Below are 20365 nucleotides of genomic sequence, written 5' to 3'. Positions count from 1 at the left end.
TGTTTCACCATTCCACACAGAGCCATTTGATGGAAAGCAAAACATTTGTGAACTAAAAATAATTGGCTCGACATCCACAGAGAGCCTTTGTCCGCACAAATGAGGGACGTAGTTTTTTTATTAATATTAACGAGTTGGTACGACTGAACTCTGAAACTCTATAGCGCAACTCACTGCTCGGCCGGTTGTTTTAGTCAAGTATTGCTCACTCCTATGGAGGTATTTAGTTTTTTGGTGTTTGTATTTTCAGTTTGTTATCGGGTCACTATCATCACCATGAGCTGCTGTGGAACACTCATCATCATCACCATCATCATCACAAACGCTACCAAGACGACCATCATCATTATCACTCTCTCCAGCATGTGACTGCAACCGCGAGCATGATTATTGTTATCATCACCACCTTCAGCCATGTTCTGTCCACTGCTGGATGAAGCCCTTCCAATACCCTTGTCCATCCTTTACTGCTCCTGCGCATGAGAGCTGATGTCATGACTCCATCTCCACGGTGCTTGGTCTCTCAAGACTTGTTCCTACCCTATTATCCAATGATGCCCACCGAATCATTTTTACAGTCAGTTTAGTATGTGCGCGATGGTGTGAAAGTCTGCGTTAGTGTACGTGTGTGAGTGTGTGTGCGTGTTTTTGAGAGAATTTGTGTGCAGTTGTTTTCAACGTGGAACAGGCATAGACGCAGAATTTATACAGCCATGCTCGCCTATATTATTTATTAATTAAATTGTACAGGAAAAAAACTGTTCAATGTACTACCCCCCCATAGATGTTGCTCTCTGCAACAAAGTGACATCAGATGTGTAACATTAAAGTGATGTATGATTACACTTGGACCAAAACCACAATTCCTGAACCCACCTCTACAGAATTTTTCATGCACAAGGAAGTGTCTCTCCATCCCTGGACACTTTCATGGCATGAACGCACCGTGCCAGACTCGGGTGCCAGTTTCACTAGGGCCTCTGCCAGATCTCAGAACATCGGTGGCCCCTCGCAGAAGAAAGCGAGTGAAGTGAGATGTTTCTTTTACACCGATTATAGATCGGAGATGGAGGGACGATTTCCACTTTAGTTGTTTGATGCAAGCCAGCAACAAAAAAGTTCCTTTCCCCGCATGAGAGTCGCAAGACGTTCATCGTCTCTGATAAAACCGCGCGCTGGACATGGTGCATTTTCCATCATTGCATGCACTACGTGTTCTGAATGCACTCTATACCCTGTACGGTGATAACTTAAGAGATAATATGTAAAAGAGAATAGGCTTGACACTTTCCGGCAATAATAGAGGAGGTGTTAAGATGTTCGAACGCCAAATAAACACCTGTTACAAGGCATCGTGTCTCCATTAACCACATGCTTGTGGTAAAACATGCAAACAAACACGATTTGATAATTATGCATTGTCCTTGGATCTGATTGGCTTGCACCAGAGACAGCTTCCTTCATGGCCTTGTCTCACTGGTGTTAGACCAAAGAACGCCAAAAGGCACACTGTACGACCCAAACACGTGTCGGAGAATCGTACAGCGCTTCCGCGGAAACCCACGCAGAACAGCGATAGCCGTACGGCGCCACCGTGGCAACCCACGCAGAGCGGTGAAATCCAAACTTGCGGGTTGGTGGCTCGTGTTGTCTTCAATAACCGGATGTTGGCTTACAGCGACCCTGACACTCTCCCGACGAATCGTCGTGGCGGCTCTCGTGCGTTTTTCCGTGGCAGGAAATGAAGATTTGCGCGGCGATCATCAACCTGTTCCACCTGATCCCGGCGGCGCCGCAGACCCTGGTGAAGCCACTGCTGGAGGTGGTGATGAAGACGGAACGTGCCATGCTCATCGAGGTCCGACCCCCACCAGCATTTATCAAATGGGGGGCGGGGTGGGGGGGGTGGGTGAGAGGGAGGGGGGGAGGGACTGCGGCTCCACCAGCCAGTCTCTGTGTCGTTACCCTAAAGTACGTGGTTGTCTGTGTATGCTCGTGTGTTCTTTCTACACGGTGTTTTTGTCTAAAAGTTGGAGAGGTTTACCAGCCCCTTGCACCCATCCATCTCCCTCCCCCGTCGCCCTCCCCTGTCACCCTCCCCTCTCTTCTGTTTCACTCCCGGCTCCTCCATCCCTCTCCCCTCTCCTCCATCTCCAATCCCCGTTCCTGCGTCTCCCTCCCCTGTCCCCCGTCTCCCTTCCCTCTCCTACGTCTCCCTCCTCTCTCCTCCAGGCTGGTAGCCCATTCCGGGAGCCACTCATCAAGTTCTTGACTCGATACCCAGCCCAGACGGTGGAGCTTTTCATGATGGAGGCCACGCTGAACGACCCGCAGTGGAGCCGCATGTTCATGGTGTGTGTATGTGTGTGTGTATATTTGTTCTTGTGGGGACCGGTAACGTAGTGGTTATTTCACTTGCACTAGGAACCTGTAACTGACCGGTCTTCGGCCTCCCCTTGGGCGACTCGGCCTTAATTGAGTACATGGTGCGGTGAATAAACATCAGCACTGTGGAGACAAATGCGCCAGGGCGCGGAGATTGGCCACCCATCCCTTCGTGTGCTATGCTGGTCTTCAGAGGTGCTCGCTAATAGTGCTTGCCCTGACAACCTGTTAAAGGCTATACGGGATAACTTTTACTTTGTGTGTCACAACACGCGCACACGTGTTCCGACACAGTGATGTTTCACAGTTTGATCATTGAACCGCTGAACTTACGCGGACGAGTACAAACGTTGGCGAAAGGTGAACGGAATATCCCGACTACCGGCGGAAGTCCTGAAATGTGAAAACCGCATTGCACGTGTCGGTGACGAGGAGAACACAGGAGCAGTTTGTGCATCAGTGTCGAGGAGCGACCACATCCGCCAACCGCAGCCGCCAGTCGCCCTCAATTAACGCTCGTGTTGGGACAGAAACGGTGGCGCGGCGTTAAAACCTCCGCGTGCCGGCCGCCCCGCGGATCGAGGTTGTCGCGAGCAAAGCTGTGCGAGCTGATGCTTCGAACGTGTTTCTGACGTAGAGCTTCCTCAAGCACAAGGACGCCAGGCACCTACGCGACGTCATCTCGGCGTCGCCCGTCCGCTTCGTGGGGCTGCTCGCGCCGGCCGCCGCCCCGCCTGCTCGGCCCGGCTCCCCAACCACCGCCCCCAGCAGTCGACTCGACCTGCAGTTCAACGCAATCAAGGTGGGGGAGGGGGGGCTGCCACGGTGCGGCCTGTGAGATTGTATGTTTGTAGGGTTGAGCTTTTGTCGCACTGTACGTAGCTAACCGTGCTAATCGGAGGTGCGGGGCGAAGGACGACAGACTTAAGAGTGGCAGTCGCGATTAAAGGCCACGCAGAGAATGGATGCACGTGGATGTTTACGATGCTTTTTTTATTTAACACGTAGGCTTCTACGGCCAAATAATCGTAATGAAGTGTTTTTAGTTTAGGCTGCATGAATTGAAATGTGTCGTAAACCCACCTCCACCCGAGACAGCCAACTGGTGGTAAGGTTTGTCACGTAAACAAAACATGCCAGTTCGTTACTAGTTCAGCACACCGGTGTGTTGGCGGGTTTAACGACCCATTCTTATTGACGCGATCTAACCCAAAATCCTCTGATGAATTTTTATTTTTATTTGTACGTTACGCATTCATCCGATTCTGGAAACGTAACTCGAGCGTCCGAGCGGGCGACCGTGTGTGGCGCGCGCAGATCATCAGCATTCTGGTGAAGCACGACGAGAAGTGGCTGCCGGGCCAGCCGGGGCTGGTGAGCCACCTGCGGCGCGTGTGGGTGAGCGACGCTTTCCAGGAGCGCCACCGCAAGGAGAACATGGTGACGTCGCACTGGAAGGAGCCCAAGCTGCTCTCTTTCTGCCTGCTCAACTACTGCAGGTGATGCAACACGCTCACGTTCGCTCGCTCGCTCTCTCAGTTGCTCGCTCGCTCACTTACACGCTCACTAATGAGTTCACTTAACCACCTAGCCACACTGATTGAGTCGCAAGGTCGCTAACCCGTTTACTCACTGACGCGCTCCCTTTTCCACCACCGTCCGTCCCTCTTATTCACGTGATCACTCATATGGTTGCTCTGAGGTTGTCTAAATCCCTCGCTCACTCAATTGCTCACTCACGAGCTCACTTAACCCTTTCACTCTTACCCACCCTCCCCCCCACTCGTTCACTCACTCACTCACTCATCTGCCCACCCACCTGCTCACTTGCTCTCTTGCGCACTTGATAATCCCCTCTCCCACCCACAGTGAGGGAAATATATTGTGGCGTTGCAAGACCATGAGGTATGGTGAGAGCATGGAGGTGGAGGGGGGGGGGAGGCGTGGTTTACCTTCACCCAGATATTTAGGAGACCACGGCCGATGCTGCCTCTGCTGATGATGGTAACAAGGACGGTGACGGATCGTCGCGTTGGTATCGCGTTGGTGGCTGTGGCGGCGCAGGAACCACTACGGGGAGATGGAGCTGCTGTTCCAGCTGCTGCGGGCGTTCACGTCGCCACTCCTCTGCAACGTCTCCTTCCTCAAGGAGTACATGGAGGAGGAGCTTCCGCGCTCGTACGGCGTCGTGCACAAGAGAGCGCTCTTCTTCAAGTTCGTCGAGATCTTCCACGACGCCACCTTCCCCGAGGAGCTCAAGGCGAAGGTACGACTGCGCCATCTCCCATCGCGCACACATCTGTCACTCGGCGTAAACAAAAAAATATGACACATTCCGTCAGCCACTCGGCCTTCTGGGAGTGCATAATCCCAGGAGCGTTGCTTTAACACACGCAAACTCTGGACGGGTTTCAATATCCAGTGTCTCAGGCTTTTTTTTTTATCAATGCTGGTGAACTGCCTGACTTTAACACTTAGGCTTTCGCGACCAAAATCATCCATAATACAGGTTTTTTGGGTTAGATCTCATAAATATATAAATGTGTCATTAAACCCGCCAGCTGTACTTACTGGCGAAACGTCGTACTCAGATTGTAAATGTTGTGGCTTGGCTCTCCAACACACCGGTGTGCTGTACTAGTTACGAATTTGCATCTTCTGTTCACGTGACAACCCTTATTAATTGGCTGTGTCGGGTAGTGGTGGGTTTAACGACACATTTATATATTTACGTGATCTAACCCAAAACACCGGTATTATGCCTGACCTTTATAATCGTTGTGGGGCAGACTCATCACGTGCATTAGTCTGCTGTGGTGGATCCTGACCTCAGATGTCCTGTGTGCTACCCCCCCACCTCCCTCCGCCCCCCTCCGCAGGCTCTGCAGCACATCCTCATCCCTGCGTTCCAGAGCAGCTTCGAGAAGGCGGAAGGAGAGGCTCTGCTGGGGCCTCCCAACCCCGAGGGCGACAACCTGGAGAGCATCAGCAGCGTCTTCATCAACAAGGTGGGCGAGCTCGGCGCCGCGTCGGCAGCACCGCTGGCGGCACCGTCGGCTTGAACAGCGCCCGTCAAAGATCCCGTGACGTTATTCAAACAAGAGTGGTATTAGGCCACGTATGCCGGCGTCACGACCCACATTTTTTAAAATCCTTTATATTAAGTTTACTTGCTTGCTTGCGCGCTTACGACCGTGCAAATTTTTCGGTCGTTTTTTAACCCACTTCCCGTGATCCAATCGAGCTGACATTTTGCACACAGACTCGTTGTGCGTGACAATGTATTTTCGTGAAAAATTTTTTCCAAAATTTTACACTTGTTAGGATTTTTTTTTTATATATAATTACCAATTGCTTAATGGTGGCAGGCAATCATCTGACCTATAGGTGGCAGCCATCTCAAGCCAGAGGACGAGAGGACTCTAGCCACCACGCATATAAAGCATTTATAGTGAAAAACTTTGTTTTTACGGGTTAATATTTTTCGAATTGTATCACTCGCAAATGACTTAATTGGGAAAACCCGTGCAGCAACACAGCCCCCTGCTGGTAGAGTAATTTCCCCTTGCAGCCTGGTGCTGCGTCCGCCATTCGCCGCAGAGAGTCAGCGGCCACTGGGGGTCACCCACTGTGGCGGTACTGCAGCAGGGATGTTTGTGTGTGTGGTGGGGAACTTGGGTGTAATGGTTAGCGCACTGTGGTACGGACCCGGCGACTCGTGTTTCATTTCATCTCACAGCTGGTTTGGTGTGTAAATGAGAGCACTGGGGAGATTAAGGCGGCCGGACGTGGCGTCAACCACGCCACTCGCCCCCTCGTGTGCTGTGCCGGCCTTCATAGGCGCTACTCGCTAACAGCACTTGCCCCAACAGTCTGTTAAAGTCTTCTTGGTTCTTTCGGTAAAGTCACGTAGAAGGCAAATAATAAAATAATAAAAATAAAACATTAAATAATTCTCGCTAAGTTTCGGCCACAACGCAAGCAGCCGTCCTCAGGTGAAGAACAGGTCTGTCGGAAAGAATCCCTGCAGTCACGAAAGCTTTAAATCGACAGTCTGTTAAAGGCTACACGGGTGGAACCTTTGTCTTTGGTGTGTGCGGTGGCGGCAGGTGCTGGAGCCCGAGAAGCACGGCGAGATGCTGGACTCGCTGCGGATCGCCGTGCTGCAGTTTGCCGCGCTGCTCGTGGAGCACGCGTCGCACCACATCCACGACAACAACAAGAGCCGCAACACCAAGCTGCGACGCCTCATGACCTTCGCCTGGCCCTGCCTGCTCAACAAGACGTGCGTCGACCCCGTGTGCAAGTACCACGGCCACCTCGTGCTGGCCCACATCATCGCCAAGTTCGCCATCCACAAGAAGATCGTGCTGCAGGTGACGCTCCCTTTTAACGATGATGATGATGATGGTAATCAACCATTCATAATAGGGCACCACGGTGGCTAGGAGATGTTAACTAACCTTGCATGATATGCAGGAGGTCGTGGTTTCGATGCCGACCCTGTTTCACCTGCTGTATAGTTGCAGTTTGCGTAGATTTTTCTCCGGGTCCTTCGGTTTTTCCCTCCACATTTAGAATCGACGTGCGTTTAGAGTATTTGGCCGCTATAGATTTCCACGTCATAAGCCACTTCGTTGAGCTATCATTTGTGACCAGGTCGCTTATGAAAAAGAGCCACATAGCTCAATGGGCCTTGCTTACCTGGAAAAAAAGTGTTTTTGGGTGAATGTTTCGTAAACCCACCTCCATCCGACACAGCCAATGAGTGAGGTTTGTCACGTGATCAAAACGTGCCAATCAGTTACTCCTTCAGCACACCGATTGCAATCGCTTTGTGATGCTGGTTACAATCACCAAAGGAACGTCGTACTCAAATTGTAAATGTTGTGGGTTTGCTATCCAACACACCAGAGTGCACAATAGATTAAAATGTAAGAAAGTCACGAAAAAAAAAAAGTATATCAGTCCTATTTTTCAACACGAAATGCCTTGGCAAGGCAGCAAAACAACAACAACAACAACACACAAACCCAGACCACACCAAGACAACGCACGGTCGCTCAACAAAATGGCACGTTAAAATTGGACTATCGATGTGCAGGTAACGACCAAAGTAACAAATCACAAAAGTAAGACGTTCGATGTTCCAGAACATTGGTGCTGTTACGCCGCAAGGTTTTGTCACCTCTTGCAATTCGCTTGAAAGCCACGCCGGCGCCGCCCGCATCGTCCCGCAGGTGTTCATCAGCCTGCTGAAGGCGCACGCGCTGGAAGCACGGCTGGTGGTGCGGCAGGCTCTCGCCATCCTCACGCCGGCCGTGCCCGCGCGCATGGAGGAGGGCAACCAGCTGCTGGCGCACTGGACGCGCAAGCTGATGGTGGAGGAGGGCCACACGGTGCCGCAGCTCGTGCACATCCTGCACCTGCTAGTGCAGCACTGCAGGGTCAGCTGCTCCCTCGTTCACGCACGCACGCACGCTCGTTCACGCGCTCGCTCGTCGCGCGCTTGCCCGCTTCCTTATTCGTTGGCTCGCGGCGTCGATGGCACGCTCGCCGACTCGTTCACTCATCCCTTGGTTTTCTCACCTACCCGCTTGTTTGCTAGCTCACAAGTTATTCATTTAAATTGAACTCTTCTCCGAACGTAAACGTTTTGAGATTGCAAGATTAGCATTCCCTTGCGCGTTTCCTAATTCCCTACCCCACACCCCCCCGCTCTATCTCCGCTCCCTGGCTCCTCCCCCCTCACTTGCCTTTATAGCCTCTTGTTACAACAGCCCTTTTGCCCACTTCAGCAATTGTTTCTTGCTGTGGTTGTCCCACATGATGATGGACGCTTGTGTTGCGCCCGAAGCGTCGTGATTAAATGTATTATATTTTTTATACCTACGTGACTTTACCGAAAGAACCAAAGAGTTTGGATCCCTGCAGTCACGAAAACTTCAGATCTAGATTAAGAATAGTCTCACCGCATGAATGTTGTCGTCGTCATCATCGTTTTCCACTGTCGATCGATTGCCCAAGACCTCTCCATGCAGTCATTGTCGCTCGGCAGAGGATCCTGCAATGTCACCATTCGATCTCGCTCTTGCCCATGAACCGATCTCGTCGCCATCTCTCTGGTTATTGTCCTCTAAGGCTCACTCTCTCTTTTGGCTGTCGGTATCAGCCGGAATCGCCATTGCAACGAATGGCTGATGCCAAGAGAGGGATGGTAACCGAATGGGTCGACAATTTACAAAGGGATGACGATAATAACGATGACGTTTGTGGTGAGACTATCCGTGTCATCTCAAACCGTTGTTATATGCGAGGCTGGCTAGGCTTCCCTTACACTGCACCGCCCCCCCACCTCCCCTCCCGAACCCCCACGATTCTACCATTTTGCCAACTCCACCGGGAAATGTATTGGATTCCAGAAACAGAGTTGCTATTCGATTCTGGTCTCCTAAACACACCTCCTCTGGCGTGCGCATCACGAAGGGAGCGTGCGTTGCGTCTCTCGCGTGTGCCGCCGGCCCCGGTGTGCAGGTGTACTACCCGGTGCGGCACAGCCTGGTGCAGCACATGGTGTCGGCGATGCAGCGGCTGGCGTTTACGCCCAGCGCCACGCTGGAGCAGCGCAAGCTGGCGGTGGACCTGGCCGAGGTGGTCGTCAAGTGGGAGATGCAGAGGATCAAGGACGCGCAGGTAGGGAAGGCTGGGGCGGGCACACGTCATTTCGTGTTATCCACCAGCTGGTGACGACATATCGATCTCCCTCTATAGCTAGTGTCTGTCATCTGTACATTATATCTACAGGCAGTCCTTGACTTACGAACACCCGCACTTACAAAGCAGCTTCCATGAAATATATTTTTTACATTGACTTAAAACGTGAACTCTCACTTGCAAATCGAACCCGCGGCACTATTTTGTTCAGCTGAGCGATCCTCCGTGAGATGTGGTGAGTCGGCCTCGTGCTGGGAGTGAGTGTGTGTGTGGGCAATTGAATTCAGTAGATTACCGCGTTGCGACTTGCGTACCGTTTGACTTACAAGTGGGCCCCAGGAACAAATTATGTTCGTAAGTCGAGGACTACCTGTATTCATAACTGACCAAAGCACCCAGAATTTCCCCCCACCCCTGTTCTCATCACCCCACTAAGGCTAAGCCAGCGCTGAGCCTGGAGAGTGCTTGGGTGGAAAGTACAACAACATGTTTGTCTTTGTTCAGCCGGAGGAGGAGGACACGGAGCACCCGTCCTGCTCTGACGCAGCTGCAGCGGCAGCGGCGCTTAAACGAGGCCTCTCTGCGGAATCGACGCAGGACGTCAAACGCTTTCGCGTGGCCACTGCGACGGTAAGGGGCCGATATCGTGGGTCCGTGGGGCACCAGCTAGGTGTTTTAATAGCGCGATGCTGTCTGGAAGACGCTGTACCGCAGATGTAGTCTGCTAGCTTTACGGGCGGGTGAGATGCTGGCGTGTGCTCTCCCACTTGAGGAACCCGCGGTGTGGTCTTTGGGCCGTGACGTGGGCACGCAAATGGGCCTACTCGCCTCGAATGACGTCACGGGGTCTTTCACGTCCGGTGAACAAACCAGGGGCGGCCTCGCGGAATCGAACCCGCGAGCCGCTGCGGCAACTGACTTGACGGGCTACCGTCACGTGCCTTGTCTCTGGCACACAAAGACAAAGACTCCCCGAATAGCCTTAACAGACTGTTGGGGAAAGTGCTGTTGGCAAGCAGCTATGAAGGCCGATGCAGCACACGAGGGGGTGGGTGGCCAGCACCACGCCCGAGCCGCCTTTGTTTCCCGAGTGGTTATCTTGACACACCGCACCAGGTACTCATTTGAGGCCGAATTGACCTAGGGAAGGCCTAGGACCAGTTCAGATGATTGTCACTGGTGTTGGCTGTGAGCGGGAATCGAACTCGGGTCACCGGGTTCATAGCGCAGCTTGCTAACCGCTACACTACCGCTCCCCACTGTTGCACGCACAACATCAAAAACCGCCATTCTCCACTAAGTGGCGGTGATGTCACCATGACGCTTGTGCCAGGCCATGTGCACCTTGAGGCCACGTGAAGTGGCGAACGCCCGCTGGCAGGAGGTCACGGGGCAGACCCAGGTGCCACGGGTCGACTGACTGAGATGACTGAGATGACTGGCTGATTGCACCACCTGTGCCCCCTACTCACACACGCACGCACACACACACCCGCACACGCTCACACCTCTCTCTCCAGCAGCCCATTGGGCGCAGCCAGGTGGTGCCGGTGGCAGAGCAGTTGGCGGCGAAGCCGATCGACAAGCAGCATACCGACACGGTGGTCAACTTCCTCATCCGCATCGCCTGCCAGGTAAACCGCGGTGCAGCCAGAGGACCGATGAGGAACATGTCTGGCGGTTGTAGCAGTGGAGGAGGAATGTTGTGAATAATTATAATAATGACAACTTCTATGGCGCTGTAACTACGGTGCTGGTGTAATGGTGCCTTTGACCTAATTTGTCCGGTATATTGCGAAGCTAAGCCAGATTGAGCTTTGGATCGTGCTCTGATTGGGGGAAACAGGCATGGTGTAGACTTTTGCAGTGCGCGGTTTTCCACAGAGGGCCGTGCGGTGAAGTCAAATTGTTGTCCTGTACTATGCTTCCAACATCTATGCTTGCCCGTCTTCGTTCAACCTGCACTTACCAGCGTGGTGATGTACACGATGAACCTTCGTTGGAAAGCGTTCGAGAGAGGGGGCAGATTTGAAACTTAACAATGTGGTGCTTAATGCTATTTTTGATAGAGCCGTGGCATCTCAGAAACACTTTACACACCATCAGCGGCTCGCATCTCACTTCCATCACATTTCCTTAAAAGATATTTTTGTGTTTAGTCTGTTGTCATTCCCCCGCACCTCCGATTAGCACGGTTTGGCTACGTACGGTGCGAAAGAAGTTCAACATGCATACGTACAACACATTTTTTGAAAGGGCGCACCTCCCAGTAGCAGCTGGCCCTGGTGCAGCACAAGGTGACTCAACGCCGCCTGCCATTATGGGGATGTATGTATGTTTAACGTCTTTCATTGCCGTACGTATCTATGTTGAACTTCTTCCACCAGTCTAAATAAAGATTCTGTAACGTAGCCAACCGTGCTAATCGGAGGTGCGGGGCAAGGACAAACAAAGCCAACACGAAAAGCGGTCCTAAAGAAATGAGCTTTCAATTTAGAATGTGATTGCGATGATTGCTGCCGGGTATAATCCCAAGCGGGGTACGTATGACGCTGGCACACGCTGGCCTTGTCGTTGAGAATTACGTCAGCAGACCTTTCACTTGCACCGGGAAAGCGAACTGTGCGTAATTATTATTTGACAGTGAACACACCCGCACGGCGATAACCAGCGCGGTCTGCCGGATTCAAACCGCGAACCCTCCAGGGGCCACCATTAATGTTACGTTTAGCGCCACGGTGGCAAGATATTAACTACCTCGCCTGGTATACAGGAAGTCGAGGGTATCACTCCCCATGGTCGCGTGGATTTTTCTCCGCGTCCTCTGGTTTTTTTCCCTCCACATTAAGAATCGACAACATGCGTTTAAAGTGATTTGGCTGCTATACATTTCCACGTGAGAAGCCACTTCGTACAGCTACCATTTGTGGGCCAGGTCTCTTCTGAATAAGAGCTGCACAGCTCAATGGGCCTTACCTGATGGTTAAAAAAGTGTTTTAAGAGTTTTATAGTTTACGTTAACTCCGCGGCCCTCAAGGAGAATTTCCGTCGTGGGTGTCGCGGCTCCGTCGCAGGTGAACGAGACGACCGGCACCGTGGGCTCTCCGGGCGAGCAGCTGTCTCGCCGCTGTGTGATGCTGCTCAAGACGGCGCTGCGCCCGGACATGTGGCCCAACGCCGAGCTCAAGCTCCAGTGGTTCGACAAGCTGCTCATGACCGTCGTACGTCTCCCCCACGTCTCCCCCACCGTTCCACAGCGACGTCATCATCGTCATCATCGTCGTCACCATTATCATTGTGATCGTCGGACTTGTACAAATAGTGTCGTCGAACTACCAGGGTCATTCAGGGGTGTGGCGTGTCTCTCTAGTGTCCTCGAACTACCAGCGTCATTCAGGGGTGTGGCGTTGTCCTTCTCTATCCGTTTTCTCAACGAAACCCCGTTACTGTGTAGGTTTTCGCTGTGCGCCCCAGGCTGCCGGATATGAATTTTGAGAAGCCCAGGTCGCTGGATGAGAAACATAAGTGAATTACGTGCATGGTTGTCGCGAGCCTCCCTACCACGGTCTTGCTGCAGATTTGTCGCTCGGTAACTTTGGAAAGTTTCGCTCCACTGGCTGGGAACTTCTTGGGGAATTGAACAATTTCAACCCTGCTATTTTTATTTAGCCCTTGCACAGCTTGCTTGTTCTCTCTTCCATTCTCTTCCCTCTTGCCGCTCCACTCCTTCCCGTCCCTCCCCTACCCTTTCATGATCCCTACGTACCCCTCTATCGTGGTCGTTGTCGCTCATTCCTCATCTAAATCATTCCATTGTCACCGTTTCTTCAACCATGTCAAGAACCTCGAGTGAAGGCGCTCTATAAATATAAAATCAGTTTCGGTTTTCGTCCCCCCTATCACACACTAGCATTGCTGACCTCTTCTCGTGCCGTTTAACCCGTGGCTGCGTCACAGGAGCAGCAGGCTCAGGCGAACCTGGCGAACATCTGCACGGGCCTGGAGGTGCTGGCCTTCCTGCTGACGGTGCTGCCTCCGCCCACCGTGCTGGCGAGCTTCAAGCCGCTGCAGCGAGCACTCGCCGCCTGCATGAGCTGCCCCAACACCAAGGTGCTGCGCGCCGTGCAGGGCCTGCTCTCCCGCCTCATGAGCAGCTTCCCCACGGAGCCCAGTAAGTGCTGTTGCGAGTCTCTCGAGCGCCCCGAATCGATGACTACGCTTATAGAAAAATTTTGATAATGATGACAACGATTAAAGAGATTTTTATAACGACAACGAGGATTACAGTGGTTTTTATCATGGTGATAACGATTCCAGCGATTTTGATGAAGATTACGGTGATTTTGATAACGATGACGACGACAATGACAGTGATTTTGATAGTGAAAACAACGATAACGGCGATAGCGATAACAAAAATTACAGTGCTAATAACGATAACGATGACGGTTCATTTTGTTGGAGCCGCCCTCCTTTACGGCGCGGCGACTCGAGCGCTTTGCACACGGTCAGCGACGTGCGTCACATCTCATCGTCTCGAGCGGTACAAGGTTGACTCGGCACCTGGCTCGCAAGCACGCATTAGTCTGGCGATGATTGATAAACGAGTATCATCCCTCATCGCGTAATTTGTGGTGTAATTTTTTTTTTTTTACTTCGGAAAATGTTGTCCACCGCGGTGTTGGTGGCTCTTGAGCGGCAATCGAACTCGGGTTTCCGGGTTCGTAGCGCAGCGCGCTAACCGCGACGCTGCCGCTCCCCGCCAAAAAGCCAAACGCTCGCGCCTTTCAACGAACGAAAAGCGTCAATGCCCAACGGTGACATGGTGGGGGTGGATGGATTGCGTCGCAGGCACGTCCACCGTGGCGTCCAAGTACGAGGAGCTGGAGAGCCTCTACGCGGCGGTGGGCAAGGTGATTTACGAGGGCCTCACCAGCTACGAGAAGTCGGCGAGCAGCAGTCCCACGCAGCTCTTCGGTGAGCGTGGCGCCGCTGACTTCCGCACGCACGCACGGCAGACACGGGAACGCAGTTGAGCATCTTCCCCCCCCCCCTCCCCGGACAACGGAGCAGAAAAGACCCCCCTCTAAACTCATCTCCTTCTCCTACACTCATGCCCTTTCTCCTGTCACACGTACAACATCTAGTGGTGGGGAGATATTAACTGTCTTGCCTGGTATACAACAGGTCGTGGGCTCAATCCCGACCCTGACGTCTATATATATTTGGAGTTTGCATGTCTCTCTCCCCGTGGTCGCGTGGATCTTTCTCCGGGTCCTCCGGTTTTTTCTTCCATATTTAGAAACGTGCATTTAGAGTATTTGGCTGCTATAAATTTTCACGTGATAAGCCACTTCATTGAGCTATCATTTGTGGCAAGGGCGCACCTCCAAATAGCACGGTTGGCTACGTATGGTGCGAACAAAAATGTAACATACAGCTCAGTGGGCCTTACCTAGTAAAAGATAGACAATTTATCCCCTTATTCGCCTTCATAAACAGACTGGGCAAGTGCTGTTAGCGAGCACCTCTTAAAACCGGGCACGGCACAGGAAGGCAGGTTGTGTGGCGAATACCACGCACAGCCTCCTTTGTCACTCCAGTGTCGATGTTTACACTGAGCGGGAGTTGTACTTGCGTCGCCGTATTCGTAGTGCCTGTGCCTCGACAACCCCGCAAGGCGCGCACACACACACACGTCTTCAACCCAAAACACACTCTAAATAAACTCTTTGCAAGTTTATTAGTTGTAAAGAAGCAAGTGCAGCCTTAGCCTAAAAAAATTGTGTCATTTATTTACCTATTTACTTATTTCCGTGGGCCCTTTTTGTTGTTGTTTGGAGCCCTGTGCAAATGTCCCACCTACAGTACAAGTTCATTTTATTTGTTACAAGGGATAATGGTCCCATTTAGCCGGTCGCCCGGGTATTTTACACGGGAGATCCGTGGTGCGCTAAGCACAGCAGCAACAATGAGAAAAAAGACAACATGAGCATTGCAGAGAACTAGTACAGGGTCCTTCGGTGATATTGCACGACCAACAAACGTTGGTGTTTAACGGTCGTGAACAACGAAACACGCGCGATAAATATTAAAAACAACAGTGCGAACATTGTTGCAGCAAAGGGCGCCAGAAAAAAAGTGAGGTGCAGGTGCAAGTATGTTACGTTTTCGGTTTTAAGCGTCGGCCTCTTCCCCGCGTCTCACCGCGTCGCGTTTGCGCGGTCGGCAGGCACGCTGCTGATCCTCAAGTCGGCGTGCAGCAACAACCCGAGCTACATCGACCGCCTCATCTCCGTGTGCATGCGCTCGCTGCAGAAGATGGTCCGCGATCACCTGACCCCGCAGACGACGCCAGGGGTGGCCGACACGGGGGCCGGTACGAACGCGCCTGCTCAGCCCGCCGGCCACCAAAGACGAAGTTCCCCCGCCCCCATGAGCCTTAACAGACTGTTGGGGGACGAGTGCTGTTACCTGCCACTCACTCAATTGGGATTGCACGTAGCAACGTCGCCCACCTATTTTGAAACAGCTGCAGACTGTGAAGCACAGTGCCTGCCTTCATCATCGCCTTGTGCTATAATTATGGAGCAGATACCAAATGTACAAAAATTATTCATTCTTATTAACAGGTGCTGTATGGGCCACATGGCTGAACGGTTGTCCTGAGTCTTTTATCCGCCTCCCAACCTGCGCCTTCTCAGTGACGAGCGAGCTGATCGTGTTGTGCCTGGAGCTGGTGAAAACGCGTCTGGCCGTCATGAACATGGAGATGCGCAAGGGCTTCCTGCAGGGCATCCTTACCTCGCTGCTCGAAAAGTCTCAAGACCCCAAGATCCTGCGCGCCATCGTGCGCATCACCGAGGAGTGGATGAAGAACAACTCGCCAATGGCTGCCAACCAGGTGAGTGGCGTCTGCGCCGCGGCTGCACGTGGCTGCCTGTGATCCAGCACTGTGGAGGCAGCGGCAGCAGGGTGTTGGTGGATCACCGCACAACTGTTGTGAAACTCCCTTACCTGTGGGCGTCGAGGAGGTAGTTGAGTAAAAATGTGGGTTTTCTCTGGGTGCTCCGTTCAGCGCGGTTGGCCACGTACTGTGCGAAAGAACGAATGTTTAAGGGCGCTTTATAAATGTTAATTATTGTATTATTATTTCAACGTTAATTGACTGAAAACATTTTAGTGAATTGTTGGCACCGCCTTCGTCCAGCTGATGATGACGTATTTTGACAATCAAATCAGCCAAACGTCATAACAGAAAACGGTCCAACGTTCAACCAATGTCATTTCGTTTACTCTGCAACGACATCTCAGAGCCTCAAGCAGGACGCACTGACGAATCGTGTTCCCGCATCATCGCCTCCCTTTGCCGAGCGCTCTGTTTTCGGAGGGGCCCTGGCTCACTGCGTGGCTGCCTTCCGGCTTGTCTGTGATAGCGCGTGCCTCTAAGTCGTTCTGCCTCGTCGGCATTGAGCGAATGCTGTGCTGGTTAAAGGGGTTGAAATTGTTACGTATGAAAGTGAAAAGCGAACGACAAGTAAACAGCTACCTGATGAAGCTCAAAGCAGTTTCAGTGAAACGTCGTCATACGATGTTGATGTTACATTCATTCACGAAAAGTGTCAAGCCACCGGGTATAGAGGGAGGAGCTTCATCTGTTAGATGTGTACTGTTTGTGCCCCTTTTTTTGGAAAGTACCGCGTAAAGTGAGGGAAACCTGTACGGACGATTGGCATAAACATGCGCTCTGCTGGGCATGTGGTTCTCTCCCCCGTGGCATTGACAATATCCACCCCCACCGGGCTCTCGGTGCTATTGTTACTCTTGCACAACGCATTAAAGTTGGTCCTGAACTTAAATTTAACAAAATTCAATCCTCTGAAAATAAAAAATATATCCGTTTGCCTGTCGTGCGACAGACACTATTCTTGGTGTCTGAGAGGATGGGAAAGTGCTGCACCTTACTTTGTGAACCAGAGGTCGTATCCGCTTCCACGGACCATTCTTTAACACGAAGGACTGCACCGCGAGAGATCCAAACGGAATGTTCATCTCGCGACGCAACACCAAGAACACAATTGATATACAAACTGTGGAGGAACGTGGATAAAAAATTTTTTATCCAAGAGCTGTTTTCATAATCGATATTGGATTGGACACTTTTGAGACCGCATGCCTCTAGCGATGATTACCTGAAAAAACATCATTATAATGCCGAACCGTTAAGTTCACTGCGGAAATTGGCACTTGATTAAAATTGCGTCGAGGTTATTAACGAAGTGGTTCAAACGCGCGGAGTAATTCAACAATGGATGTCGCTTCGCGCGTGTTTTAAGATTGATCATTTTAATGGTCTTGCTGGATAATTACGGTTGTGGCTGCTGCAGTCTCGGCATCGCGTTTCTGGCTGATGTTGTCATTTTTAACACCTCATGTAAAATTTTGATTTAAAGCTTTCGTGACTCAGTTATTCATATTCTTGGTTCTTTCGATAAAGTCACGTAGAAGGGAAATAATAAAATAATACAAATATTTCAATTTAAAGCTTTCGTGACTGCAGGGATTCATCTTCTTGGTTCTTTCGGTAAAGTCACGTAGAAGGGAAATAATAAAATGATAAAAATAAAACATAATAAAATAATTCTCACGACGTTTCGGCCACAAAGCAAGCAGCCGTCCTCAGGTGAAGAACAGGTCTGTCGGAAAGACAGCGTCTGAATGAGCACCACCAGGCTTGGCAGCGTATATTTAAGCTGGGTTGGAGGGGGAAGGGCACCTTGACAAAGGAATTCCTCTTGATATGCAAATTTGCGTATTTGCGACCACTGCGGGAATTTGTTCTGCTTCACATTAATCGCTCATGCGCGCTAATTGATGACAACGGCAACAACATTTTTTTTATTTACTTACCCCAAACAGAAAACCCAGCTGACATCAAGTGACCAATGTTGTTTAATTACCACTTAGTGATTACTGTGGTACGCACCCCACGAATGTGGTAATTGGGGTGCAAGTTCCAGTGACTTTGATGTATTTTTACTTCCCCACTGGTGATCAAACTACTGGATGAAGGCTACACCATGCCATTGCAGGCGTGGGTGATGTTTGTCATTGTGATGTTTGGCGGGTCACTGGGACACTGCCCCATGCTGTGGGTGTTATTTGACCGAACTGCAGCATGCCAGTCATTGTGAGTTTAGTGGAGGTTGATAAGTCAGGAACGAGGATGGGGATGGGTGGGAGGGAGAAGAGGTCGAGTTCGATTCCCGCTCCCGACCAATAACAAATTTGAACCAGTTCTGGACCTCCCCTCAGTCAACTCAGACTTAAATGAGTACCTGGTGTGATATTTACACATTGCCACTCAGGAGATGAAGGCGACCAGGCACGGTGCTTGGCTATCCACCCCTTCATAAGCCCGGCCTTCTTAGGTGCTCGCTAACAGAACTTTCCCCAACAGTCTGTTAAGGCTACACGGGGGATCTTTGTCTTTGGCGAGGTCCAGGGGCTGGTTGAGATTTCACTCGCCATCAATGTTGTCCATGGCTTGGAATGCCACGGAATGAACCGCTTTTAGTGTTTTATTTGTTGTCCTTCCGCCGCACCTCCAATTCGCACGGTTGGCTACGTACAGTGCGAAAGAAGTTCAGCATACATAAACACACGTTCATACAACTCGGTCCGCTAACCGCTGCGCCGCCGCCCCCGCTCCTCCTCCCTTTATTCTCCAGACACCGACGCTGCGGGAGAAGACAGTGCTGCTCGTGAAGATGATGACATACGTGGAGAAACGATTCCCCGATGACCTGGACCTGAACACTCAATTCCTCGACCTCGTCAATCACATCTATCGGTGAGATGAGCAGCAGCCAGCTGTTGCGTTATGAGTGTGAAGCTCCCAACGCCGCATACAGGAAATAAGCCTCCCCATGCCACACTTCACCACTCTGGTCAGTGACGGCCTCGGAACAGTTCAGGCATCGCTCCCCGCTGGCGTTGGCTGTCGCCGAGAACCGGACTCGGAATGAAATGACGCTCGGATGAACTCGCGTGAATTTATCGTCATTCGTGTTGTCCCCCATCGCGCGGGATTGTTCACGATTGCATATTAATCAGCGTTGCTCCCCAACTCTTTACCTCCCCCCAACCCCTATTCCTTCCCCCGTCCCCCGCGCCCCCACTCACGCCGCCGCGTGGTTTACCCGTGCAGGGACGAGAGCCTGGCGGGCAGCGAGCTGACGGCGCGGCTAGAACCGGCTTTCCTCGCCGGCCTGCGTTGCCCGCAGCCCCAGACGCGAGCCAAGTTCTTCGAGGTCTTCGACACGTCCATGCGGCGGCGCGTGTACGACCGCCTGCTCTACATATCCTGCTCGCAGAACTGGGAGGCCATGGGCTTGCACTTCTGGATCAAGCAGTGCGTCGAGGTGCGATGGTGGGGGGAGGGTTGCTGGTGGCGAGATGTTAATCACATCGCCCGGTATACAAGAGGTTGTGGGTTTGATCCGGACCCTGAGGCCTGTTGTATATTTGTGAGTTTACATGTCTCTCCCCGTGGTCGTGTGGATATTTCTCTGGGTCCTCCGGTTTTTCCCTTGACATTTTAGAAACAACATGCGTTTAGATGAGCCACTTCGTCGAGCTATCATTTGTGGCCAGGTCGCTTCTGAAAAGAGCTATGTAGCTCAGTGGGCCTTACCTGGTAAAATAAAAAATGGTTTAGTTTACACTCCCAGATGTACGTGCCGGGGTGGTGACGTGGCCCAGCTGGAGCACGTTTGACGCTTATTGCAGGCGGGTGTGTGGGGGGGGTGTTCACTGTTTGGATGAAGTGGCCGTCACTGATGAATACTGTGGGTGTACGAGCCAATTCAAAGAACGTGTGCCATCTGCTTCCCGGCAGTAGTTGCAGAACCCGTGGTGTCGTTCGCAAGAGTAAGACCATTGCGTGTTGGCCTCATCGTCCAAGTTATCCATTGTTTGAAAAATTACAAATCAAAATAACTCGATTGGAATGTATACACGGCAACCAACTGCGATAAAGAAGTCGTGCTTACTGCGTGTGCTGAATGGGCATTGGTTGTTGGTGTCTGCATCCACACCAACTGTCATTTGCTTTCTGAAGCCCCCATTGATGGTGTTCAAGTGATGAGCGAAGGGGGACCCCTCCCGTGTCTTTAAGGCCTCTGCTCTAGGGCAGGCGTGGGGGAACTTACAGCTAGTGGGTCAAATACAGCTGGTGGTCACATGAGGCCTACTGCTTCACAAT

General features: G+C 51.7%; 1 protein-coding gene across 1 annotated transcript in view; it reads left to right on the top strand.

The window, feature by feature from the left end:
- Positions 1-20365, top strand: part of TRRAP (transformation/transcription domain associated protein) — a 139165-nt gene that overhangs the window by 28991 nt on the left and 89809 nt on the right. The window contains exons 30-47 of the mRNA XM_078610768.1: positions 1691-1858; positions 2233-2352; positions 3023-3187; positions 3703-3884; positions 4450-4651; positions 5265-5393; positions 6495-6761; positions 7626-7832; positions 8920-9078; positions 9604-9729; positions 10620-10733; positions 12174-12320; positions 13057-13270; positions 13951-14076; positions 15332-15478; positions 15804-16003; positions 18831-18952; positions 19310-19523. Coding sequence (XP_078466894.1) covers positions 1691-1858; positions 2233-2352; positions 3023-3187; positions 3703-3884; positions 4450-4651; positions 5265-5393; positions 6495-6761; positions 7626-7832; positions 8920-9078; positions 9604-9729; positions 10620-10733; positions 12174-12320; positions 13057-13270; positions 13951-14076; positions 15332-15478; positions 15804-16003; positions 18831-18952; positions 19310-19523 — 3009 coding nt within the window. The remainder of the gene's footprint in view (positions 1-1690; positions 1859-2232; positions 2353-3022; positions 3188-3702; positions 3885-4449; positions 4652-5264; positions 5394-6494; positions 6762-7625; positions 7833-8919; positions 9079-9603; positions 9730-10619; positions 10734-12173; positions 12321-13056; positions 13271-13950; positions 14077-15331; positions 15479-15803; positions 16004-18830; positions 18953-19309; positions 19524-20365) is intronic.

This window comes from Lampetra planeri, chromosome 35 (genome assembly GCF_965212315.1).
Source record: "Lampetra planeri chromosome 35, kcLamPlan1.2.h2, whole genome shotgun sequence".
NCBI classification, from domain to species: Eukaryota; Metazoa; Chordata; class Hyperoartia; order Petromyzontiformes; family Petromyzontidae; genus Lampetra; species Lampetra planeri.
This window is presented reverse-complemented; position numbering and strand designations above follow the sequence as displayed.